The following is a 27,008-nucleotide window of genomic DNA, read 5'->3' as shown; positions in this document are numbered from 1 at the left end:
GCAGGCTACATTAGGCCCATGGGCTGGAGATTGAGAACTCTGCTCTAGGTAGTTATTTCCATGCTTTCCATTCCAGCCCTGTTAACTAAATACCCAAAGCAGATTTCACTGTACATAAGTTTTGTGTGCATATACATATGTATGCACACAAGCACACACTCCAATAAATTCCAACCTTCTTGTGATCACAGCTCAAGTGAAGTATTTAGAGACAAATTCTGTCCTCAGATTTACCAGTATTAAAATTGCATGATTCCTCTAAATTCAAGTCACTTTGAAGTTGCACTAGAATAACTGAGTTTTTAACCTGCCTGTTAGACATCTTTTCCAAGTCTGGAGTTAAAGTCAATGATCCAGGAATTACTACTTACCCCCTTGCTGAAGGCTGCCAAGAATCTTCTCACCCAGCAAATGGATAAGTCGAGTCACAACCTATCAGGGGAGGAAGGATAAAATAAAAACAAAGAAAACAACAAATATTTCAGACTAAATGCATTGAAAAGAAAAATATCCTAACAGACAGTCTTAAGATTTATGAAACACAATCTTAAATAGAACATTGTTGGGAATTGCTAAGGTTACAGGGGTTTGTTTGGTTTATTTATTTATTTATTTATTTTTATAAAAGCACAACTTCTCCAAGGGAAGTAATTATTTCCACTGCAAGGCATAGTGACAGATCATTTTTCCTGCATAGTTATCTGGTATATAGTTTTGTTTTACACTGACCTCTAAAAAAATAGGTCATTTATAGCCTATTCTGCTAATAAAAGAAAAACACCTTTTCTGGAAATAATCCAGGTAATTTCCACCTCTCTAATGTACACATACAACATCTCTGTACAAGAAGGAGCAGCCTCATTAAACTGATCTTTAATTATATACCATCTAAATTGCATGCTGTCTGCTCACCTGGATCCATATTACACAAGAAACCCCATTCAAATTGGTATTCCTATAGATCTCTTTGAATTAGCTCACATTACTGATTGTAAGCAGCTTGGTAAAAGGCAGGATAGATCTGCACCTGACAGACTAACCAACACAGGTATAGGTGCCTAGTACTGTGCAAGCTATCCCAAATGAGGCAGCATCAGAGATTTATAAAATATAGTGACAGAATAATTTTGTTTGTTTCTCCAGCCTATTCCTTATTCATCCTCACATCTTGTTTGACCTTTGGATGGGTCTGTTGTGAAAGTATGTGCATAAAGCAGAGTATATGAAGCTGTAAGCTGCTCCTCACAGTATTATGGGAGAAGCAAACACCTACTCAAAGCCCTGTATACTCTGTGGTAAGCTGAACTGCCTATATGAAACTGCTGGGCATCTGGATCAAACCACTGTATTACATTCAAAAGTTCTTCTAATTTAATTTCAAAATTGAAGGTTTATCTTTAAAAACAGTAATCAGTAGTTCTTTATAAGAACTATAACAAAGGGAACAGACAGATGTCATAATTGCAGATATCTAAGGACTTTAATGCAAGCTGTTATGATGTAACTATTATACCTGCATGATTTTTTTAGCAATAAACATGTTGCAAAAAAAAAAAAAAATCACTCCAACTTTAAACCTGCTTCATTCTTGGTCAAAAGGTAGGAAGATTTAGCCCACTTGTATTGATACTGAATAATGCAGGTGTAATACTTACAAATGTAACAGTTGTTGGATACTGTTACACGGTATAAATGTATTGTGTGTCCACGCCAATACATCTGCGATATAGATATCGATCTAGATATATAGATATACACATACAAATACACATACATATCTGTCTATCTATCTAGATGGATATCGATTGATATCTATCTGTCTAGATATCCACTGATCTATATCTAGATACATATCTCTATAGATACACACACACATATATGTGGGCTTAGTCTGTCTGTCCATCTGTAATGCTCTTGAGGGGCAGGGCTCCAGCCAGGGCTGCGTATGGGGTGAACTGCCCATCAAGAATGATGGCAGGGAAGGAGCACTGCCATAACGGCAGGGACAGAGCAGGGGCAAGGCGGACACAGGGCCGGATGCGGAGCGGGGCTGGAGGGGCAGAGATGATAGTGGGGACAGAATACCGCCGTGACAGCAGGGATGGAGCCGGGGGGGGAGGGCCCCCGCGTGTGTGTGTACACATACACACACACACAGCAAAGCCATTTCCAGTGAAAAACAATTCTGACCCTCATAAGAATATTAAAACCAAAAAAAAAAAAAAAAAGAAAGAAAAGAGCTCCCTATTCTGACTCGATTAATGAACAAGATACAGTAATCAGCTACACTGAATTCTCATCAGAAGAGAAGGCTCTAACGGCAAATCGAGATGTGCCAGCGAGCATGTGCTTGCCTGGCAATTACAAGCCCCCTCTCCTAGCTAACAAACCAGTTTCAATGTAACCCAGGTTACCCTCTCTTTTCTACCTTGCCCCTATTTGTAGAAGCCATTAATGTAAACTAATAAAACATACATTTTCCCAAGTGTAAACACTTTAAGATTTAACCTTCAGATGCAAAAACCTTATAAGCCCCAAGAGACATCAACTTGCTAATTAGTATCATTCTGAATTTCCTATTTAAAAAGAGTTTTGTCCCAGGCAGCCATTACCATCGATCACGTCTGCATGGTATTTCTAAAGCAAATGTATCCAGAGGGTTGTGCAACTGCAGTGATATGGTACCGTGTTAATACTGACATGGGGCAAAAATCCACCCAACTTGTACATGAAGCAGTATGCCATAGTATATATAGTGTAGAAGACTAGAGGAATTTGTGCTAGAGGGCAGGGAACAGCTGCAAGCAGACCTGGACAAGTTGGACAAGTGGGCAGAAAACAACAGAATGCAATTCAACAAGGAGAAATGCAAAGTGCTGCACCTAGGGAGGAAGAATGTCCAGCACACCTACAGCCTAGGGAATGACCTGCTGGGTAGCACGGAAGTGGAAAGGGATCTTGGAGTCCTAGTGGACTCCAAGATGAACATGAGTCGGCAGTGTGACGAAGCCATCAGAAAAGCCAACAGCACTTTATCATGCATCAGCAGATGCATGACAAATAGGTCCAAGAAGGTGATACTTCCCCTGTATCGGGCACTGGTCAGACCGCAGTTGGAGTACTGCGTGCAATTCTGGGCGCCGCAATTCAAGAGGGATGCGGATAACCTGGAGAGGGTCCAGAGAAGGGCCACTCGTATGGTTAAGGGCCTGCAGACCAAGCCCTACGAGGAGAGACTAGAGAAACTGGATCTTTTCAGCCTCCGCAAGAGAAGGTTGAGAGGCGACCTTGTGGCTGCCTATAAGTTCATCACAGGGGCACAGAAGGGAATTGGTGAGTATTTATTCACCAAGGCGCCCCCGGGGGTTACAAGAAATAATGGCCACAAGCTAGCAGAGAGCAGATTTAGATTGGACATTAGGAAGAACTTCTTCATAGTTCGAGTGGCCAAGGTCTGGAACAGGCTCCCAAGGGAGGTGGTGCTCTCCCCTACCCTGGGGGTCTTCAAGAGGAGGTTAGATGAGCATCTAGCTGGGGTCATCTAGACCCAGCACTCTTTCCTGCTTATGCAGGGGGTCGGACTCGATGATCTATTGAGGTCCCTTCAGACCCTAACATCTATGAATCTATGAGTATATGGGATTCTATAGCGTTAATGAATGCCAGCTTTAAAGACTATCTAGGGAAAAACCCCATAGGGTTTCAGTGTCATACAAATCCATAACATTAGAACTGGAAGTAATGGCCAAATGTTATGCTGGGTCAATGCATTAGGAAATAAGAAAATACAGAAGCGTACACTTCCTACCTGTAGTATTAGGGACAACCAAGGGGGAAAAAACAACCGTTTGCTATATGTTACCAAGTCAGAAATCAGAGATGGAAGAAGCCATGAAGTTATCAGTTTCCAGTTCCTTGCCACTGCACATGTGTTCTCCAAGGCTCTGTGCAGTCTACATTTCCATATCCCATGGGGTTCCTACCTTCTCCACTTGGGCTGGTCTACAGCCCAAATATCATATACCAACCACTTACGGTCACTTCAGTTATGCAGAATTTCATCTGGACAATGCTCAACTCCCAGAAGGCCATTTAGAAGAATACTGTATTTACTCAAATCCAAGACAAGGTTTTTTCCCCATTCAAATGGGGGGGGAGAGGGGAGGGGGGGAGCCTCTCATCTTGGATTCAAGTACCAGGCTGGTAGGGAGCTATGGTTCTGACTCAAGCCCAGGTCAGGGCCAGAGTCAGAGTCAGAACTAAAGAAAGTTGAACCCAAAGCCTCTGCAATCACCTGCCCCTCCCCACAGCTTCTGCCTCTCCTCACCACTTACTGTCTGTTGAAGCTTTGATCCCATTCCTCTTCGGGGCATGGCACACAGGGCAGCTCCAGCCCTTTCTTGGTCACACACCAGTGGCAGTACTGGTAGCAAATCCAGTGTCCTGCAGCTGGAGCAGCCACTACTGTAACTGCTGCTGAGTGGCCAGGACAGGCCGGGAGCTACCACGTGCTCTGTGTCCTGGACAGAAATGGGGTCAGAGCCGTGACTGACAGTAAACAGGAAAGGGAGGTGGGGGGGCAAGATTGTGGGGGCAAGCAGCAGGAGGTTCAGGCACCAGAGGGGGGAGGAGGCAGGCATTGCAGAGGGGCACAGGAGGCGAGGGGCAGGGATCAGGCCATTGCCATCCCCTGTTCCCTGCCACTGCTTTTCCTGCTGTAGTAGTGGAGGGGATGAATTTAAGACAACCCCAATAATTAGATTCTGTACATGAAAAATTAGAACAAATGTATACGTTTTCTACGTATAGAACCTAATTATTGAGAGAGGGACTTCTTAAATTTGAAGTAATCTTGGCTTCAGATAAATATGGTACATGCATTCCCAAACAGGCTTAGAAGAAGACTGTATATCCAGCCTTGTGTATCATTGTAAAGCCTTGATTCCTTGTATATTTAGTCACTCTATGGACTTTTTCTGACTTGGTCTTCAAAAGCCTGAGGCTGGTACTCAAGCCACTCTCACAGCAATCCCACATAATTTACTAGTAGTGTCCATAATGGATTCAATTTTCCACCGCAGCTGGGTGAAGAATACTAATAAGCAGAACTGCTTCCATTAATATTCAGGGACAAAATAATGCTGACTGTCGAAAGAGGAAACTAACTACCTACCTCATTTCAGGATATCAGCAACAATTTACAGTGAACCAACTCTGCAGCCAACATGAAGCTTACTGGCCATCCAGCTGGGAGGTGAACTCGCTTGTTTGCTATAGGTCCCAGGTTTACAATTCAGAAATTTGGTTTCCATAAATAATCCTGTTGCTGCTAATTGCTTCAGTTGTAGAATAAAAACTGTAACAATGAAATCCATTAGACTGTGAAACTGCTTCCTCAGGGAAACGCCCACCCCTGGAGAAGGTCAATGCACATGTGCACATAACGGGGGGAGTGGATCAGCACCTGTATCTAAAGACTACGCATTTATTACATTAGTTACAGGGTAACTATTTAACAATGCTTTGTGCACTTATGCACCTAACATCTGAGGATCTCCAACCCATTAACTAACCACTCACGCTGTCATCCAAGTTGTGCCCTCACTTTACAGAAAGGTAAGAAGAGTTAAAACAAAGAGTTAAAACTTTGATACATTCCATGTTAAGTAGATCCAGGACTAGTATCCACAAGTTCCAATCCACAGTCTACTGCTCTTGCCATCAGGATACACTATTTTTTTTTTGTTTGTTAAATCAAACCTTTCAGCCCTGATACAGCAGTCATGGAAAAATTATTTCCCCAGTGCCTTGTAGGAGAAGAGCAGGCTGCTTACCACCACAGGATGAGTCACCACGCTGCTGTCATGGCAACACAGAAGGAACATCAATTCCGGATCTAAGCTAGGAACTGGCCTGAGATTTCCTTGGAGTTTAAAAATATGCCAACTCTTCTCTCATAAAAAGGCACTGTTGTTCTTTATAAAAACGTTTGGTTCTTGGTCGCCTGAGATACCATTATAAATCACAACTGCTGATATTTCCAACTGTAGGCTTGAGATCTGTGATATGCTATAGGATAACCAAGAAATGCATCGTGATAGCTTTCTATAGCAAAGAAATCAATTAATACCAAGTCAGTAGGGAGAATTCTAAACCTAACAATGAATAAATCCTTGGTTAACATCCCACATTTATTCTGCCCAACAAAAAATGTGGAGAGCGAGACTTAGCAAACTTGGTTGTTCAGAGCCAGAACAAATTCTCTCCTGGTTGGCATAATCAGGAAGTCACTGGCAGCTTCTCTAGTAGAGATGGAGGCAAGGAGCTAAGCATGCCAAGCTCTCCTGAGAAAATGGTAGCAGCAGCAGCAGCAGAAGCAGCTACACTTGACTTCAGCAAAGAAGAGTGAGTAATAGAGTGGCTTTATGCCACCTGCTCCTAAGAGAGAATGGGCATTAGGGATAGAGGGCAGAGGTGCGGTAGGAGCTGAGAAACAAAGATCTCCTGCAAGTTCAGGATCGCAAAGGGGCCTAGTGGAGGTTCCACACATCTAGAACTGAGAGACAGAAAAGGATTGTGTAATTTGCTACCAGAGCTATTCACTCTACTGCAGATGGGGTCAGGCATTTTGACCACAATTATGGGTTAGATGACGTCGTGAAATGCACACACAAGTCTTCACGTAACTTGCTGCAGCTTCCATCATCATTGCCACCAGAAAAGTTGAACATGTGTTGAAGTCTGGATGCCATGTTTTGCAAATGTAGGCAAAAACCCAGAATCCCCCATTATGGCAGTTTTCCCCCCTCTCTCCACAGATCAAAAAATTGAGAGAAAGCATGAGTCTTTCCTTTCAAGACACAGAGTTATCAGATGAGTGGGAAGTGGTTTGTGTAGGTGTCTGTGAATGCAGCACTCATCTCTACTGTAATGTAGTGTGTGTCATCTGGTGCCAGACATCACAATCTACTAGCACAGACTGTAATGTCTCTGCTACGTTACAGTTTCTCTAGTGCAGCATAGTCTCCACTGCACCTGCTGACATACATCCAATCCTACTCAACAGACCTGCTAACACATATCTGGTTCACCACAGATTCACTGACACACATCCAACTTCCAACTGCAGCTGCTGACATATAACTAGTCACTTCACAGATAACCTTTGCCTCAGCTACTTATGGAAAACCCAGACTTCTAAAAGATAGTTCATTTGGAGTTCAGATATTCCCTAAAATACCAAAGTTAGACACATTATTATTATTATTTTTAATTATTACTATAGTTTTGTGTACACTGCAGCAAGGCGGGTTGAATTCTCCAACAGGAGCCCACACTTTCCATGCAGCAACCTGGATATTCAAGTATTAAAATTCATTAGTTACTACAAAATAAATGCATCTTCTTTCTTCCAGTTACGGCAGACAAAGTTCAAAGTGCCTTATTTGGAAGATTTAATTATCCATTCTCCACCCTAACAATCTGTGGCAACATGAAGCAGATCCGCTGCCCTTTTGTCCAGTATCAACTAATTCATCCAATAAGGACAGGTAGCTTCAATCATATGATTAGTAGTGGGGCAGGAGGGGGAGAGACCAAAAAACCCAAAACAATTTAGACAGTTAGACCTCAGGCAAAATTATGATGAATGGAGCAATGTACCTCTTGGTGTTACTGGTTCAGGCAGGGTGTTTAATAAATTGGGATGAAAATATCATACAAGTAAGAGAAGGTTCTTTGGGTAAATCTGGTATCTTTTATTAGATCAACTCAAATAGTTGGAAAAATTCTTCTTAGCAAGCTTTTGGGTTTAAATAGCTTTTGTCAGGCTGAGGAAGCAGCTGCAGTCAGTGTGTGCTCTTCCTGGATAGACTATTCATTGTCTGCCTATGTCCTTAGACCAACATGGCTACAACCTACACCTCATATAAGTAAAACCCTCCAGATGTAAAATAATGGTGTAAATGTATACTTTTATTTCCCCTACAGTAAAAGCTTAGATCCTAGACTTGAAAAAGTCTCAGAATTCAAGAGACTCTTCTTGCACCTTAAAAACATGTTACATAGACTAACTTCAAATGGTGGGCAGTTTTTTAAACAAATAGCAATTTTGAACCTAAAGGAGATTTTTCAGTCAAACAGGAGGTGTTTTTCTGAAGGGTTTTAAAAGGCAAGTCAAAACTGGAATCCCACTGTAACCTTTTCTATGGAGTCAGAGTTTTGATTTTTAATCTTTACAAGCTCAATATCTCTTTAGTGTGAAAAATACCCCAAGATCTACGGGCAAGGTTAACTGCTTTAGTGATTCCCTTCATAAACACTGAAACCTCTACTCCTCTTCCACTGGCAGCTGGTACCCACAGTAAGTGATGGAGCTCCAAGTAATTCTCAGGGCTTGCCTTCTTTCCAGAATCCCTGTCACTAAGTATGCCAGCATGGTTCTTTTGACAGATCCTCTTGGTGCAGATGCAGCATATAGGTTTTTTCTCCCTGTTTCCATACCAGGGCCTTTTATATCCCTCTACAGCAGCTATGCCAGCAGAAATCTGTAGTGTAGACAAAGACCTCATTTGGAAGAATAGGGAAGTGTTCTGCTATGTTAACACAGAAGTTTGTAGTAAGATGGGAGGAAAAAAGGAAGACTTCTTTAACCTCTCCCATCCAAGTCATCCTTTCAAACTGAAAGGTTAAGACATTTTAGTAAAGCATGGGGTGAGGAGAAAAAAAAAAGCATTTATCTTTCTGTGAACTTGCACTTTTCTTTCCTAGGTCTACCTCTTTCTGTCCAAAAAAACTTTTGTTCTATCATTTCCCTTAACTGTGTCCCCACAACCTCATTTATCAGTTGACTCTGCTGCCTTCTGTGGTCAAACCTGGTCACTTGAACCAATCTCATCCCCCAACTGGGACTTCTTCAAGCCCTCTCAATCCAACCACCCCCTGCTTGTGAATGAATCTGGAGAGTCAGAAGAGGCAGCAGCAAAGATATAAACCACCTTTGCTGTGACAGCATGAAATGTTTCCATAGAAGCATGTGGTCTCTGCTGTGCCTCCTCCCTATCCTGCCTGGGCCCAGGTGTTACAGGGCCATGATTCCTTTAGACCCAGAAGGCAGCAAGTGATACTGCACCAGGTGGAAATTCAAGCACTATTCACCATTTCCAATACAGGTAACCACTGTGACACTGTATGGGTATAATAAGATTGCTAAGCCTGCAGCTCAGAGTCTGCCTGGCTGCAGCTGATGAGGGAATTTAGGTGGAGCCACAAAGAAGTTTAAAAGTCCCAGAAGTAGAGTATAAAGGAGAGAAAAAAGGAATGTGGTGCTTCTGAAGAAATACTAAGCCTATGTTACTCCTCCCAGAGTCTGAAAAAAAGATCACAGCTTTTGGATTTTTTGTTTGCTCATTCATTTGTTGTTTGCACACTCATTTGCTTTGTTGTTTTTCTTTTATCCTGGGGACAAGGTTGCCCAGATATAAGAAGAAGTCCATAAATCTGACAACGGAGCTGACTGGCCTCAATAAGGAAGCTGGGTGAGCGACCTGCTTACAGTGGGGTTGTGTGTCACTAGCGCTTTGTGACTAGTCACCTTAAGTGAATACTGAACTCCTGTTCTCATGTATAAGAGTAGTGAAGGTTACATATTGGCTTCCCTTCTAAACTCCTGATTTCAGCTGCTTTGAGCATTCATTGGTCAATCCACATTTGCAACAGCATGCTGCAGGTTACAATAAACAACATGGTACAAACAAGTGGCTCACTTCCTGTACTGAACTTCAGACTGCATTGCTGGTTCAAAAGAAGATGTGTAGTATAACACTGGGGAAAACTTAAGATGCAAGCTCCTTAGGAAGAGAGAACTTGGGGAAAGAAAAAGGAAAAAAAAATCAGGAAGGAATTATTTTGATATTAAAGTTAAGGTAAAAAATTAGGGTTGGAAGGGACCTCAGGAGGTCATCTGCTCCAACATCCTGCTCAAAGCAGGAACATCCCCAACTAAATCATTCCAGACAAAGCTTTGTTGAGCTGGGCCTTGAAAACCTCCAAGGATAGAGATTCAACCACCAATTCAACCATCTCGCTAGGTAACCCGTTTCAGTGCTTCACCATGCTCCTAGTGAGAAAGGTTTTCCTAATATCTAACCTAAACTTCTCTTGTTGCAACTTGAGACAATTGCTCCTTGTTCTGTCATCTGCCACCACTGAGAACAGTTTAGCTCAGGAGTGGGCAAAATACAGCCCGCAGGCCTGATTCGGTTCACAGCTGCTCCCATGGTGTTCCACATGAGGCTAAGCCCCACTCGCTCCTGCCAAGGCAACCCGCACCACACTCCCACCAGCCCTGGCCCTGGCAGAGTGTAGCTTCTGGCAGAGCTGTTCGCAGTGTGGCTGCAGCCGGCTGGATGCTCTTCTGCTCCCCTCACCTCCAGCAGAAGCAGCCAGGCTGAAGATTCCCCTCCTGCCCACCCAGAGCAGCGTATCGGGGCAGAAGCAGGAGGAGAAGCGACTGCTAGAGGTGAGGGGAGCACAGCAACACCTGGCCAGCTGCAGTTGCACTGGGAACAGCCCCACCAGAAGCTGCACTGTCCTGATTCCCTTGCCTCCAGCTGCAGCTGCTGCTCCTGATACTGCTGTGCTGCTCTGGGCAGGAGGGTGGGAAACTTCAGCCAGGTGGCTCCTGTCCAGCATGCATGGACCTCCAATTCCAGCTCCCAGCTGCCTTCCACCTGCTCTGCCCACCCACAGGTGGTTGCTCATCGCTCCGGGCAGATGGAGCAGGTGGAAAGCAGCTGGGAGCTAGAGCCAGAGCTCCATGCACTGAGCAGAAGCTGCCCAGCTAAAGTTTCCCACCCACCCACCCACCCACAGCAGTGCCACAGGGCAGGATGTGCAAGGAACCAATCATGCCTGTCCTGCTCCTGAATACTGCTCCCCACCCACCAAAAGCCCCAAAGGGAGTTTTGGTGAGTTGCTGCAGGCTGGGAAGGGGAGTACTGATCCGGCCCACAACAGCTCATCAAAACTCCCTATGTGGCCCTCAGATGCAAACAATTGCCCACCCCTGGTCTAGCTCCATCCTCTTTGGAATCACACGTCAGGTAGTTAAAGGCAGCTATCAAATCCTCCCTCAGCCTTCTCTTCTGCAGACTAAACAAGCCCAGGTCCCTTAGCCTTTTCTAAGTCATGTGTCACAGCCCCCTAACCATTTTCATTGCCCTCTGTCAGACTCTCTCTAACTTATCCACATAAGCTGGAATGAAGGTATGAAGGATGAAGGCAAGAAAGTGGAATCATAGAATCATAAAAGTAGGGTCAGAAGGGACCTTGTAGATCTTCAAGTCTGACCCCCTGCCTGGGCAGGAGGGCAACTAGGCTCAAGTGACCCCAGCCAGGTAGGCATTGAGCCGCTTCTTAAAGACCCCCAGGGTAGGAGCCAGCACCACTTCCCTTGGAAGTTGGTTCCAGATCCTAGCCGCTCTAACTGTGAAGTAGTTCCTACGGATGTGTAATCTAAACCTACTCTCTAACAACTTGAGGCCATTATTCCTTGCTGTTGGAGAGTAGGTTTAGATTACACATCTGTAGGAACTATTTCACAGTTAGGGAGGCTAGGATCTGGAAAATGGCAAGGTGCCACATACATGTACCTGACTGCAGAGAACTAAACATTGTACCATTTGAGAAACCAAACATTAAAGACTGCACCATGCAGCGTACTGTAAAATAACAATTGAGATTGCAAATGAATCCACAACAGTGAGCCAGCTGCTAAGTTAACAGACTTAGCTAATGTTTTTTAGGTGTGATTTTTTTTTTTTATATAGTTTAGGACAGAGGTGTCAAATTTATGGCTCAGAGGCTGGATCTGGTCTGCAGAGTTGGATCATGTGGCCAGTGGGGCTGAGAGGGGCTGGAACTTTGAAGGTGGGGCAAGCAGGGGCAGGGCCTACCTCTGAAATCTGGGGCACAGAGCCACATTGGTGACATGTGTCAAGAACAGGGGGCAAGCAAGGGCTGTAATAACCACTGCCACCACTAGCCCTGTCGCTACATATGAATCTAGCTCATGAGTAGTCAAGAGGTCTGTCTCATGCTTTTAGGACATGTTTAGATCACTCAGTGCACCAGACAGTGCTGCACTGAAATGCCATGCTGTTCTTAACCCTACCTCCCAAGCTAGAAGTTGTAGCTGCTTTAGGGTGGCACTGCACATGTACCAATTAATTCTGCCCCTCTGCATAAGCAGAGTTTAACTGGTATATATGCAGCATCACGTGAAGGCAGCTATACTACTTGCAGTTTGAGCAGTAGCATGCACAGAGCAGCTCACTGCATCTCAATACAATACTGCCTCACCCCCTGAGTGATATATATTTAGTGACACAGAGCTAACCTAAGTGCTTCTGAAATTTTACCCCAAAAGGATTTCACAAGGTATTTCTGATCACTTATAAGAGAAGCTTAATCCTGATATTCTAGCAGGCCAGCTCTTCATATGCGCAGAACACCACCAACTCTCTTCCTCCAAGCTGCCTATTTGCCTACTCTAACATAATATGGTTTACTTCAACCTCAAGACTGAACATTCTTCAAGACAGAGAGCCAAACAATATTTCAGTTAGATATAATTTGTTTCAGCTATAATACAAGTGCACAGCTGTGAACTCTACCCTCCTGATGTGATTTCAATTTCATTGCTATTCCCCATCTCCTGAGCTTGAGTAAAAGCAACTGCAGTCCCTATGCTCAGATGACCACGGTTATTCCATATTATTATACTTCAAGAAACCTGTAATTCTCAAGGCACATTTCAATCTACTACTTAACTATCTGCCCTTCCAAGGCCAGAACTCTTGCTAAAATGTTTGTTTCTACTCATCTGTGAAATTCGATTTGCTTTCAGTGAATCCCTTGAAAATTGTTGTAATGAGAAGTTCAGTCTAAAATGTACCAATGAAGAACTTGTCTTTTTTGTTGTTGTTTGATCTAAAACCAACAGTTTGGATTTTTGGGCAAATCTAAAAATCTGCTTGATTTATAGACCTTGAAGGTATTAAATTTATTTAAGCTACATTTTCTGCCTTGAATAACTTTCTTTAAAACCTGACTTAAAAGCTACTGTTCACTGAAAAGTTTCATGAAGACCACATCAACAGCTGATTTCCACAAACAGCCCATCACTGAAGCTGCCTAGTTTCAGCTTGTAACCATCAGATCTTTTTTGTACCTTTGAATGATAGGTTAAAGAGCCCTCTATTGTCAAGTCTGCAATGCTATGCTGAAGCACAGTTTACCTGCTACCTCCCTTGATGTCAGTACAGGCAGATGCCCTAACATAAGGACTTTTCTTTGCTGCAGAATCAAATCTCAGAACCATATCACATCCCGGCCAAGTGCTTCTCAGCCACGCAAAGTCACAAAACACTGCTTCTTAGAGAGTGGGTGTCTCCTAATTATTTTATTCCTTATGCTTGTTGCTATTCATATCACATCAAGAAACACTTTGCAGTAGTTTTGCAAAACTTGAAGATTTGTTCTTCTGCTGAAAAAGGGCAACATATTGATGTTGACCTTTAAATCTGAACAATGATTTAATTCTCAGTGCTGTTAACTATCTCTCTGTTGATTAAAGTGTAAGTGCAAGAAAGCAGAGGGACAGTCCTTGGGTGAAGACCTGTACAATTTACTGAGTGTGTCTTGTTTAGGCTTCATAAATGAGCTCAGGTTCAGTATAAGAGAACACCTCTTCCACCCCCAAGCTTCCAAACAGGTACTGTACAAGCTTTCAGCATGTAGTTCTGAACCTGCAGAACTGATTTTTGTGAGCTACGAGAAGACACAGTAGAGTAAATCCAAGGAAAGCATCCTTGCCTACCCCCTTGTATACAGCCACCACACCAACTTAAAAATACATGCAAAACCATATAAACAATGCTTGAGGGAAGTATCTTGACACGGGGTATATTCATGAACTAACTAGAATTGCTAGAAACCAGGAAGCTTGATCTACTTAGGAAAAGCCTGTAGTTAAAATATTCAAGCATACATTGCAGGGTTCACTGTCCAAGATGAAGGACAGGTATTGAACAGTATCAAAACCAAGCAGTATCTGAGGGAAAACAGACAGTTTAACATCTTATTGTCAGCCTCTAAAATGTACCACTTTTGTAGGAAGATGTTCTCAGAGTCCACTTCCCCATGCCATATAGGCAGCTTTTCCAAGTAATACCCATCAAACGTTTCTTCTGCTGTAAATTTCTGCTTACAATGAAGAAAAAACATTTCTAATCTTTGTAACAGAGACATCCTAGCAAATGTGGACCAAACATATACTTATACTGTGATCTCTTCTGAATTTAACAGTGAAATCTAATACTCCTGCTCTAAGATTTCCCATACTGCAACAGAGCACCAGCTGACCTGAGTCCTGATAGTTTTTCTAGCTTATTCAGAACTTAGACAAGTTCCACCTGTTCAATGCTAAAAAAAACAAAAAAAGAAACCTATTTTAAGAATATACTTGTGTGCTCATTGTTTTTCTTCAGAGAAGGATAAGTACAAGTTTGGGTCAGTGTGAACAAGAACATTAGTTCTGCATACTCAGACAGATTCTAAAACATGCTGATAAAAGCCATTTCTCTTAAAAACATAGGATGTGTCAGTTTTTAAAGGGCCCTGAATGCTAGTAAGAGATCCACTATGGTGTCTCTGGAGACTGTTGCTGAGTTTATCCAGAGAACAGGTTTCCCATGAGAAGCAGAATTGGTAGTTTCCAAGACCCACCTTTAATTCAGTCTCCATCACCTTCTAAAACTTGGTTGCCGATACATGTTTCAGACTCACTGAACTACTACTGAAACTGTCAATAAGAATGTCAAGAGCAAAATGCTCCTCTCTTCCCTCCAGCATCAACATACTCAGAATAAAAAATAATATCCAGTTATTCTTAATCCAAATCCTGCATCATACCAGCCGACAACTACAATATAAGACAGTGACATCTATTCACTACCTGTATGAGCTGGATTTTAGCTAGTAATCTAAAGTTTAAAGTATTCATATCTTATTCTAAGTTATATTTTTGTTAACACAATGCCATGGCTGATTTTTTGGGTACGCAGTAATTTGCTTTTCCAGCAGGAGAAGCTATAACTTGCAAATTACTTAACAGATGGAAGTTCTACATTGGGTACATCTCACCAGTGATTCACAAAGTAGGTGTTACCGCTTTATGGATTATTTCTCCTTAAGTAGCTAATGCACCTGCCACTTGCTTATTGTTTCTTTACACTGAGCTCCTTTATGACTGCCTAGAGAACATACCTCTAATTAAGGATAAAAATACTATGAAACAAGCAAACTGCTTTACTTGTGCCTTAAATGTTTCTAATTTGCACATTCCAACTTTGTATTTCCACTTTACCATCAGGCTAGCCTAATCAATAAGTTAATGACTGCACTTCACCTATTCCCTTCCTCATCAGTGATGGCTGCCATAGACAAAATGACTAGCTAAGGAGAACTTTGAGGTCACAGACATAAGTCCGAATTTAAGCTCAGGTTTTCAAAGGAGGCAGATATCCAACTCCTTCAAAAATCCCAACCTTGAAATGTAGCCTACGGCCACTAAATCGTACAGTATCTAACAGAAAATATATGGGGTTTCCTATCTTATCTACCAATTAGCTGTAAAACTAGCTACCATCCTACACGTGCTACATTTTTTGTAACAAACAGCTTTGTACTTGTCTGGCATCTCTGTGCTCATCAGCTGCCTCTTACATTTAGCTCTTTAGGACCCTCTCTTTTTCCAGCACCCAACAACACAGAGTCCCGGTCTATAATAGGAAAAGTTCTTAGATCCATAGATTGTAAGGGGCTGGAACGGACCTTGCAGATGATTGGGTCCAGCCTCCCCGCTCTAGGCAGGAAGACAACTGAGGTTAGGTGACCCCAGTGAGGTGACTGTCTAGTCTCCTCTTGAAAATCTCCAGGGTAGGTGACTGCACCAGCTCTGGAGGGAGTGTATTCCAGTCTGGACACCCTGACTGTGAAGGAGTTTTTTCTGGTATTAAGTTTGAAGCAGCCTTCCAGGAGTTTGTATCCATTGGTCCTGGTCTTCCCTGGGGGTGCCCTGGTGAACAGCTGTTCATCAAACTCCTGATGCACTCCTATGATATAGCAATAAACCACTATCAAGTCCCCTCTCAACCTTCTCTTCTTTAGGCTAAAGAGGCCCAGGTCCCTCAGCCTTTCCTCATATGGCTTGCCTTGCAAGTCCCTGATCATACGGGTGGCACTTTTCTGGACCCTCTCAAGTTTTTCCACATCCTTAATGAAGTGCGGTGCCCAGAACTGGATGCAGTACTCCAAAGTGCCCAAACAAACTATTTTATTTGGAAAACATTTTAAGCTTCCAACCAGCAACAATTCTACTTACCACAGCTCTGGAAGACAAAATGCCACACATTATTCAACTCTCCTGTTCCAGCCACCTGTGTAACTTGAATATCTTGAATCACAATTGAGAATCCAACCATGGGCCCAGGAAATACTCATTTTCCTCCAAAAAGACCCCACCCTAATTCACAGCTACAGATTTGAAAAAATAAATCTACATGCAGAATGAGACTGTTTTGAAGGGAAATAGTTATGCTGTGGCTCTTTGAAGGAGCCAGGAAAGAGACTACTGCCAGTTTCCTTACCTGGGGGAATCTGCGTTTGATAGATGTCAGAGCTCCTTCCGGTAGCTTGGCCAGTTCAGAATCTCGGACTGCATGTACTGTTGTGGCTCTAGGTTGATGGGTTAATGCCTCTACCTGCAAAACAACAGATATGAAAACTCAGCTAAGACTTCAAAGGTGGTTCCAAGAGTGCTGCCAAAAAACATGCAAAAAATGCAGAAAATAGAACAGCCAGTCAATAAGAACCATATGCATGCATCCCTAGCTGTAGTTTTTACCAAATACACCAATTTGCTCAGTCTTCATAAATGGTTTTATGTGGCTACATTGCTGCATATAAATGTAACTGCATAAAAATAATATCCAGTTATTCAAAATCTTTGACAACTGACCATTTTCTGACCTAAGCAAATTACAGTTTTTCATGCAACTAAAGTCTACAGTAGCCACTTCAGACTGATAATATTTCTAATACCCTGCACTTCTCTAAAAAAAAAAAAAGTGTGTCGGTACAACATTTTGCCCAGTACTGAAAATGTTATGATTACAGAAGCAATCCTATTAATGAGACAGGACCTAATCATGGAAAAATAAACTATTCACCTAGTCATAGTTCTCAATTGCAAAGCACCCAAATTTATTGCAACATAATTCCAGCAAAATGTTCCTTTTGTTCCCAGAGCCTGGATACCAATAGCATTGAAATGTTAACGTTTCCTACAAAGATCAAAGAAAGGAATGCAGTGTAATCTTAAGTCTTGGCCATACCTGGCTGCTGTTTTCACACTGATTATGATAAATGTATAAATTATAAATATGTTTGCCTTGTACAAAATACGTGTGTATGAGATTGTGCTACAGGCATGTGGATTTACCACCTACTAATATAGATCCCCAAATGTACTTTTCCACCCTTTTTAATAGCATTTATTCTATTAAGGATGAAGGTTCACATAGAAGAAAATGGAAGTATGCTGAACAATTGTCAATTTTAATTTTGTTTTGAAATCCAGAAATGGAGTTCCCTGCTGTCATATCTTCAGATGTTTAGTAAGACAACCTGCTGCGTGAGATGTCATCACTCAGGGCCCAGGGGTAAGCTGTGACATTTCATTGCTTAGTAACACAGTCTGGTGCCTGGTTCTGTAAGCTTCAGCCAAAGAGATATTTACTGGGGTTAAAATCCACACATTATGGGTTTCGAAAGAAAAACAAAAAAACAGACAACATAGCAACTGTAATTACTATGGATTGTATGCTAAAAAATGTACTCAGTGCTTAGCAACTAATGGGCACCTAGAAGAAAAATGGACGTCATTTTCCATTTTGGTCTACAGCAAAGGAGATACAAATAGAATATCAGGTTTTCATCTGCAATCACGTTAGTCATACAGTGTTCCAAAGTTCAAAGTTCTACCCAATTCTTCTAACAAAAGACAGTTGTTTCACCAGAAACTTAGAATTTTAGCATAACTTTGCTTACAACTACAGATATATATCTATACATATACACTATATACAGTATCTGTGCACACATGCACACACACCATAATATGGTATTTCACATTCCTTAAAAATAGAGTTATGTCAAAGTTGAATCAAGTCCACTAAAAGCAAAATAGAAAAATAAGAATGACTGAATAAGTACAGAAGGGGAAAAAAATATAGTATACCACAGTGGTGCTCAACCTTTTTGCCCGCTAAGCCTGATGGGCAGTGCCTGATAGGTCTGCAGGCCAAATCTAGCCAATGTTCCTGATCTGGCGCCCAGAGCCAGTGGGGAAGACGGGAGGGGAGGGTGTGTGGCCCAGACCCGATCCACCTGTAGGAGGAAAGGGGGGAGTCGGGGGGGGAGCCTGCAGCCTGGCTCCAACCCAGCACACAGGGTTTGGAAATTTGGCAGGGGGGAGGGTGGCCATACTAATTGCCACCAAAACCCATAGACAAATTTCCTTACCCATATGGAGCCCTTCAGGCCAGATACAATGGCTCTGCAGGCCATATTTGCTGGAAGTTGAGCACGCTTGGTATAACATAGTATCTAAAATAGTGATACCTTTCGAATACCGTGCATTATTTGCAAATCAGTACATGATCTCATAATCAAATACATTTATCAATACTGTACTTCCCTAAGAGGGAACAGTAAAGGCTGCACTTTAAGTCTTAACATTTCTGTCTCAGACTATTGTACACTAATGCGTCTCCTAAGCTGTGTGGCCTTAACTTACTTTTCTGCATGCAACTTCTTAGGTCATAAAGTTTTCCTTTTTAATAGAAACAAAACAACTGCATTAAAAAAATCTTAAAGTATGCCCTATTTTGATCAACCTATTTCTAAAGATAGCACATACGTACTTAGCCAGACACTGTATTTGCATGGGATCAAAAACTACAAAGATCCAAGTAATGTTTCTAGCTCAAAAACATACAATTAATCCAAAAGACATAGATGTAGCTTCCTTATACCTGTTTTTATTAATAGGATAATACAAACTTTAGTTCAGCTAATACAAAGAAGTGTAAATAATCACCAGCTATAAGGTAAAAGTGAGCATATAAAAGTGCATAGACATTTATTATGCAGCACAGTTTGCTACATCTTAACCTTTGTACTCTTATTCAGATGCCAAGTAGTGCAATTTAGTGGTAAGTCTGTAGCTTAATAAATTATTGTGAAGATTTACCTACAAAAAAAGAGAGGGAAAATTGGGCTTGCTTTGACTCATGATTTTATACAGATGTGAGGTTCCCCTTCCGCAACAAAAATAGAATGGTCTTATTTTGTGCCTTGTATATCATACTGATTGTCCTCTGCTTCTCCCAGCAATATCTGCAATCTGCAATTCAACTTCACACTCTTTGAGAGAGTATATTTAAATACGAATTCTATCATTAATAAAACCTTTTCTCCAAGTCATTTGTCAAATGATTGTATTAAAACATTTATAAAACAAATTCTACAGTCCGACCAAAATAAATCTTGTTTCTTCCCTCTTTGTTACATGTGCTATCATAAATCTACTTGTTCTGCAGATGGCTACTGAATCGTTCAGGGAAAGCGAGATTTAAAACAGGGAACTGAATGTTGGATTTAAGATAGAAGCTGATTTTTAAAAAAGCCATCATTTATTTTGTTTTTTTGTTTCATTGAATTGTATGTACTTAGCAGGCATAAAAGAAGCCTCTATTCAGATCTCCAACATAAAACAGCAAATAGGCCACATAACTGTAGATTCTCCATCTCCTTTTGCAGCTAACTGTCACATAGATAAAAGGATAAAACCGTATTTCATGCTCAAAGTTGGCACACACGCTCTTTACTCAGAAGAAAATATTTTTACTGCATTCTTTTTAAGACATGATAAGATGAGCTGGGCTCCACTTACAGAAATGTAAAAAATAGAAGTCAAAAGGTATCCATTCCTGATTCTTCTACTACTCCAAGTAACCTATTTCTAAAGTAAAAGCTAGAAAATGGCTTTTATAAAATTTGGCCTGATTTCTTTGAATTCTTTGTTGTTATAATAATGGCCCCATCCAGCAAAGCACTGACATATCTACTTAATTTAAAGGATGTGAAGAGACCACTGAAGTAAATATAACTACTCCAGTACTTAGCTTTAAGCACATACCTAAGTGATTCTCTAAATCACAGCCAACATAAACAGAAGGAAAAATGGATTTTGAAAGGTAGCTTGTATGTAGGTCAATCATTTATTTTCATATGAGTTTTTAAATATACATTTTATACCCACGCAAAGTGAGCCTACATGGCATGATGCAGCATTAATCTTGTATTTTTCATCCAGTAGATCAGATCAATTTAACTTGAGGACTAACAACTTTATTGAATTACAGCATCTGAATAACTGATGCAAGGTCAGCTAAACAGCGTTTGTACTTGCACACCAATCCTTCCAGCTCGTTAAGCATTTTGCTTTCTACTTCTTGTTCCTTTCTATCTATATATTCTGTTCTCTCCACATTCTCTCTCTCTCATGATGTCTTTCACTCTCCCATGACATTCTCTTCCACTTATTGGCTTATAAAAAAAAAAAAACAACAAGGTTTGTTCAGGCAAGACAGATCTAATTTAAGCCACACTACTACCACCTACTGGATATAAAGCAAAGCGAGTGAATAACAAGACAAAGAAATGATGGGACTAGTTGTAATGGCAACATTTGGATATAGCTTCTTGGGTTTTTCTTAATTCAGTAATTCAAGTCTCCTTCCCTGGACCTCCAGTCAAAAAGTGTGGACAGGCAAGCAGCCCAACCTTACACATACAGAAGTATGATTAATGAAAGTAGCATCAAGCCTAGCTAAAGAGAAGATAAAATATGAAGGAGAGGGTGCTGGTAATACTTATATAGAACACTGGAACTTGTATTCTTCCCTTTAGCAGATATATAAAACTTCCCACTATTACAGACCAATTGGTTAAGGGTTTAGGAAAGGTGCCTTACAATAAAACGTTATTTCAGCTGCAGATGTCAGACAGCTCCCTCTAAACCGTGCACTGTAACACTGGATAAAGTGACCCATAGTCCAGGTTGCTACCACTCAGTTTGCTCCCATATCTTCTTACACAATCTACCTGTAGTACATCAGAGTGTCCCAAAATGTCCTAGATGTCATACAAAACATAATCCAATCTACTTCTGTTGGAACACAAAGGATTGTCATAAAGAACTAAAAAGAGTTGCAGAAGCGGCTAGAAAGAATAAGGATTTGAGAAAGACTCCACAGTAATGCAGCAAGGCACACACACACTTCCTTTTTATGGAAAATGAATGATCTTATCTTTCTCTTACCCTTACTTCTAAGCAGGTCAGCAGAATAAGATTTTAGGAGCTATTTGTGGGTAGTTTGGGGGTGGATTTACAGAGATTTACAGCTAAAGGGTGGACTAAACACAATGAGCAGTATGAAAGATAGCATGGATACCAGTAAAAGTACAAGCAGAAGGAAATCAATGCTGGCCTCTGTTGATGGAACTGGGAGACAAAGGGAGTGAGGCACTAAAGGAGATAGATAATATGAGACATATAGGCACGTGCTACATGTTGTGAGACCTTGAAAGCCAATACATGCAGCAGAGTGATTTAAACCCAAGACAAAATGGTTGAAACAAACAGGTTAAAAAAAATTACAATTAGATTTTCACATCTTGAGCGGATCAGGGTGGGGCATGAAGCTAGGTTTAAAAGATCCAAGTTTACTGGTACATCTTGTGATGTATACTTACTTTGACCAGAGCAGTGCAATGCCAAAGGTAATGAAGGACACTGGAGAACATGCTATTTCAGGGTAAACATTAGCTGCTGTCAAATACTTCTTCAGCTCATTTGTACTTGAAGCAGTAAGTGGGCTAAGCTGATTAAGTACAGAAAAGTACTTTTTATGCAATAGGTTTTAAAAGGAACCAAGACATTAGCTTGTTTGCACCAAACAAGGGGGCCAAAGGAAGAAGGTGAGGGGAAGGCAGGCAACATTGTTGAAAGCAATGAACACAGAATGAGCCACCAGACAGACACCAAATAAATGCCATTTGTGGGGACAGTATTAATGGTGGAATGCAGTACACCATGTGCTTTTGAAATTTCTTTTGACAACCACCTCCTCCAATTCTCTGCTTGCCAATTTACCCCAGTGACCAAAAAAGTCCAGCTCTTCTGTTACAGATAAAGAAGCAGCCAAGTCCTTTTAAGTCAAGACTCTGGGCTTGACATGACACCTAACAAAGTCAACGGGAGCTGTCTTTCACTTCCTTGAGGAGAATTGAGCCTGCATTTTGAAGAACAATATCAAAGAGACCATATGCATTAGTATGGGTGGTAATGGAAGAGAATAGGGCTTACAGTTAAAAGTGTAAACTGATCATAAAGTGTTTTTAAGTTTCACTCCTATTTTTGTGTCGCTGTGTAATAGGAGGTAAATGGTAGGCAGGCTCCATATTGCTAATCTGAAAAGGACCATTCCAAAAAAATATCTAGCAAACCAAAGGGAGAAAAAAAGAGATTCTTTGAGGTGCTGAAAAATTCTTGAATGTATTCATCTAGGTTATTTAAAAGGAATTTAAGACTGTGGTATCCACATGCATAAAAAGCATCACTTCTAATATAGTGCACCAATAACTTGAGGAAGATCTCAATAACAGATGTAGGAATAATGGAGTATGTTGTTCTGACTGAAGAGATTTCAATTAGAGAGAAACCCTGCAGTCTTGAATATTCAGCCTCACACTGAAGAAATCCATCCTGGTTTGGAATTCTCACAGGTATGTTTTTCAGCTAGTCTCCCTCTATTTGCAGCCTGCTCCAACTCTCTCTGTCCCCATGTCTCTGCTGGATCTTTCAAGTCCTGTGTTCCACTACTCTCTGGCTTCAAAGCACTTTCACAGTGAGGAGGCCACACTTCTCTCTCATCCTCTTCCTGCTCCAAGGTCCCTCTGTCTGTCTCCTCTCTAAAAAAAAACTAGAATTGGGCAAAATATTTATTGCAGAAGTTATTTGTTTTTTATCAAGTTACTTTCAACTTTATTGAAATTGATACAATTCAGTCAAAACAACCGACTGTATCAATACTTCCTCAGATCATGATGATTGTTTAAAAAGAAAGTCGCTTTTCTTACAAACTGACTTCTGAATTTAAAAGAGCTGAATGAGATGGATGGGAGAGCAGTAGCCGCTAGCGCTGTGTGAAGCTTCAGTCCCTCATTCAATTCAGCGGAGATTTGGCCCGATTTGGTGGCCAAATCTCCAAATCTGAATCGAATCAGAAGACCATTTAATCTCTCCGAATCGAATTGGAACCCTCTAAATTGATTCGGAAAGATTTGGAGATTCAGACATAGACACAGCTTTAAATGTTTTTTCTACATACCTCTAGGTAGCAGGTGGCTCATGAGTGCTGTGATACTGGGGCAGATGGAGTGTCCCACAGAAGTGTCAGGGGCTCCCCAGCACTCTTGGCAGCAGACCCAGAAGTGGACCAGAAGCACTTCCAGTCCACTTCCAGATCCATAGGGGAGCATGCAAGGGCCCCCCCTATGCCACCCCTGGCTCAGCAACAGGTGCCTCCTGGGTCTGGGGTGGGCACCCGGGGTCCCCCTGCAGCCAGTTGCCAAGCCAGAGGGGCACAGGGCAGGAAGTACTTCTGGTCCACTTCCAGGTTTGTCGCCAAGCACTTGGTGGGGCCCCCCGCACTCCTGTGGGACACTCCAGGCACCCCAAAATTGCAGCATTCACAAGAAAAAACACTTAAAGCTGTGTCTATGTCCAAACCGCTGATTCTCCAAATCCGCATCGAATCTTCAGATTCGGATTCAGCCGAATCGAATCAGGGACAGTGATCCGAATCAATTAATCGAATCATTGCCCCTGATTCGGGCCAAATTCGAATCCGAATCAAATAGGGCCTGCTTCACACACCCCTAGTAGCCACTAGTCATAAACCATCAGTTTACTAGATTAAAATTACAGTTTGGAAGCCAAAAGGTTCCAGGCTTCTACGATCAACCTCAGCTATCAAGAGGCCTTATTCCACTGCACTTTACAAACAGCCTTTTAATCAGATACAATTTTACAAATGACATTCACAAAAGTTAAGTGACCCATTCACATACCTACAACAAATCACTGTCAGACTCTGGATTAAAACCAAATCTCTAAGAACTAAATGCTATATGCCTATACCACCAAACCAGGCAGTCATAACTAGCAGTGATAGTACCCTGGGCTGCTGGGGAAGAGCACTGCCGAGTGCCAGAAGGTGGGGGAAGAGGGAGGGAGGGAAACTTATCTGCTCCTGGGACTCAAAGTTCCTGGCCACTGCTGCTGTGACATGGTCTGCCCACCCAAGTTGTTGCTGCACCAGCAGTGCAGTATCCCTGCACCTACGTGCTGCTGCAACAGCAGCAACATGGAGCTGCTATTGCTGACACAACATAGACTCCCCAGGAGGGCCACCATTGGTGCTTGCCCACCCCACGTTATGTTACTGAAATGAGGCTGGAGTGACTCTCCTGGTAGCCACAGACTGTATCTGGATTTTGTTTGTCTATATACATTAGAGAAAAATATATTTATTGTACATAAAAACTGGAATATAGAGCATTTCTACTCTTCACAACAACAGGTAAGCAAATCCCCAGCTGACAGTTTAGGAGACTAATGTTCAGAAAAATGAATTGATTTAAATTACCACAACTCAATACTCCCTGTTATAATCAGGCCTGGCAATCAGGACCTAGGACCTGGATTCTAGTCCTAGTGCTGATGCTAACTCAGCTGGCAAACTTCAACAAATTATTGAAATCTGCCTAAACCCCATTCCCTACTTTCAAAATGGAATAATGATATTCACCATAAGTGCTATGCTAATTGTGATTAGCCTATTGTATTACATGGCAAATTAGACACAGAGAAGGGAAAAGAATTTGACCATATTGTTCCATCACCTTGCTCAACTCCCTAGCCACGTTTTGGGCATCAACCACTTCCCCCCTGAGCAGGGGTCAGATGAGATGACCTTCTTTAGTCCTTTCCAGTCCCACTTTCCTATGATATGCCATATTCATAAGTATGAACTCTACACTGACAGGGATTTTATTAATTTTTACATAACTATGTGAGTTTTTCAGTACCTTGAAATTTAAGGAAGGAAGAAAAAACCGGGAGGCAAGGATGTCATAAATTTAATTGTAAAATTACTAATTAATTGATAGATAGCGTGCCACTTACCCCTAAGTCCTAACTAGCAAAACAATAATTGCTCTCCAGGCATCAAGCAAAAGCTATTGTCAGGCACACATTTCAACACTTACCTGCTTTTGTGATTTTTGTCAAAGGAAATGAGCTTGTGATAATGTTTATACTGATAAAGAACAAAAGCTTGAAGAATAAACACCTGATCTTCATATTTCCTTCAAAGACCTCACAACAATTAAAGGCTTGTAATATTTAATTAAAAACATTTCAAAAGGAATGTGCTCCACATTCGCCAGGGAAACTACAATCCATTTCAGAATGATTCTTATCACTGGGCTTGAACATTTTTTAATCTTTCCAAGCTAATATTTGTGAGATGAACAACTGCATTTCTAAATGTAACAAGATTTAAAATATGATACAATATCCATATCTTGTAGAGTGGAAAATGAAATTCAATGCACAGTAGATCAGCCTCACTGCAGCATTTGCTAATTTAATATCCTCTTTACCATAACTTATCACTTGCTCTCAGACCTTGTGCTTAATGGAAATACTGTTGCAGAAATGCATGTGTGCACACATTTTGCTGCATGTTTTACTTAAAAAGTGTGTGTGTGTGTATTATATATAGATATATTTATATCTCTAGATAGATAGCTATGTATATCTATCTATCTATCTATGTGGAACAACAACAAAAGAGACTGAACTATTCATTATGAGATCACTCTTTAAAATGAGTTAAATCATTATCATCAGTCTTTCTTTAAACAGATTTATTAGGCCATGCAATTTTTAGGAGACAGGTTTCAACAGTTGACACAGGGAGAGAACATTCATAAAAGAAGTGTTCTTCCATTGGACCATTGCTGCCAGCCAGCACTGCTCTGCAGAGAACTCCAATGATCTGGATACGTGTTTTCTTCACATGACTCGCTTCGTTAACATCTAGCACTACTATAACAATTTAAGTAATGGCAAAAGCTTGACACCTTAACAGCCTCTGATCTTTTCACAGACCACTGAATAAACACAGCTCAAGAGCAGGTACCAGTTTGAGTTGCATTGACAGAATGAGGACCTTGTTACACGGTAATTTTAGGTGGCTTCTGGAGCTCTTAATCCCTGAACTGGCTGCACGTTGGGACAGCAGGGAGACAAAAATGGCACCAAATTTAAAATTCCAGCTTTTGCATTCCCTGCAGCCAGGAGCAGGACCCCTCCCTCAATGGGGCTGGGGAGGCAAGCTGGGGCTGGGCCGGGCTGGGCCAGATGGCAGTGCCATGAAGCGCCATGCCGGGGGGGGGGGGGGGGGGCAGGATTGGAAGTGCCACTTCAGGCTGTGCCTCTGCAGGGTGGGTCTTGGGGACCATAGCCCCCCAAAATTCACCCTAGCCCCCTGTAGTCACCCCTCCTGGCACCACCACCCACCCACAGAGGCGCAGGGGAGCACTCCCAGCCTGACCTGGCCCAGCCCTGTGTGTGCGCGCAGCTGCACGGACACAGCCAGGCACTTGCAGGTCAGTGCAATGGGGGCACTGTAATTTCGTGTTTGCCCAGGGCCCCAGGACACCTTAATCTGCCTCTGCGCAGCTGAGCA

The 27,008-nt window shown here is 41.8% G+C and overlaps 1 protein-coding gene across 7 annotated transcripts in view; it reads right to left on the bottom strand.

The window, feature by feature from the left end:
- PNPLA7 (patatin like phospholipase domain containing 7) overlaps positions 1–27,008 on the bottom strand; it is a 280,484-nt gene that overhangs the window by 127,110 nt on the left and 126,366 nt on the right. For all 7 annotated transcript variants that reach the window (XM_059715474.1, XM_059715475.1, XM_059715477.1 and 4 more), the window contains 2 exons: positions 16,710–16,823; positions 372–432 (listed from right to left, as the gene is read on the bottom strand). In XM_059715474.1, coding sequence (XP_059571457.1) covers positions 372–432; positions 16,710–16,823 — 175 coding nt within the window. The remainder of the gene's footprint in view (positions 1–371; positions 433–16,709; positions 16,824–27,008) is intronic.

This window comes from Alligator mississippiensis, chromosome 12, assembly GCF_030867095.1.
Source record: "Alligator mississippiensis isolate rAllMis1 chromosome 12, rAllMis1, whole genome shotgun sequence".
Taxonomy (NCBI): domain Eukaryota; kingdom Metazoa; phylum Chordata; order Crocodylia; family Alligatoridae; genus Alligator; species Alligator mississippiensis.
This window is presented reverse-complemented; position numbering and strand designations above follow the sequence as displayed.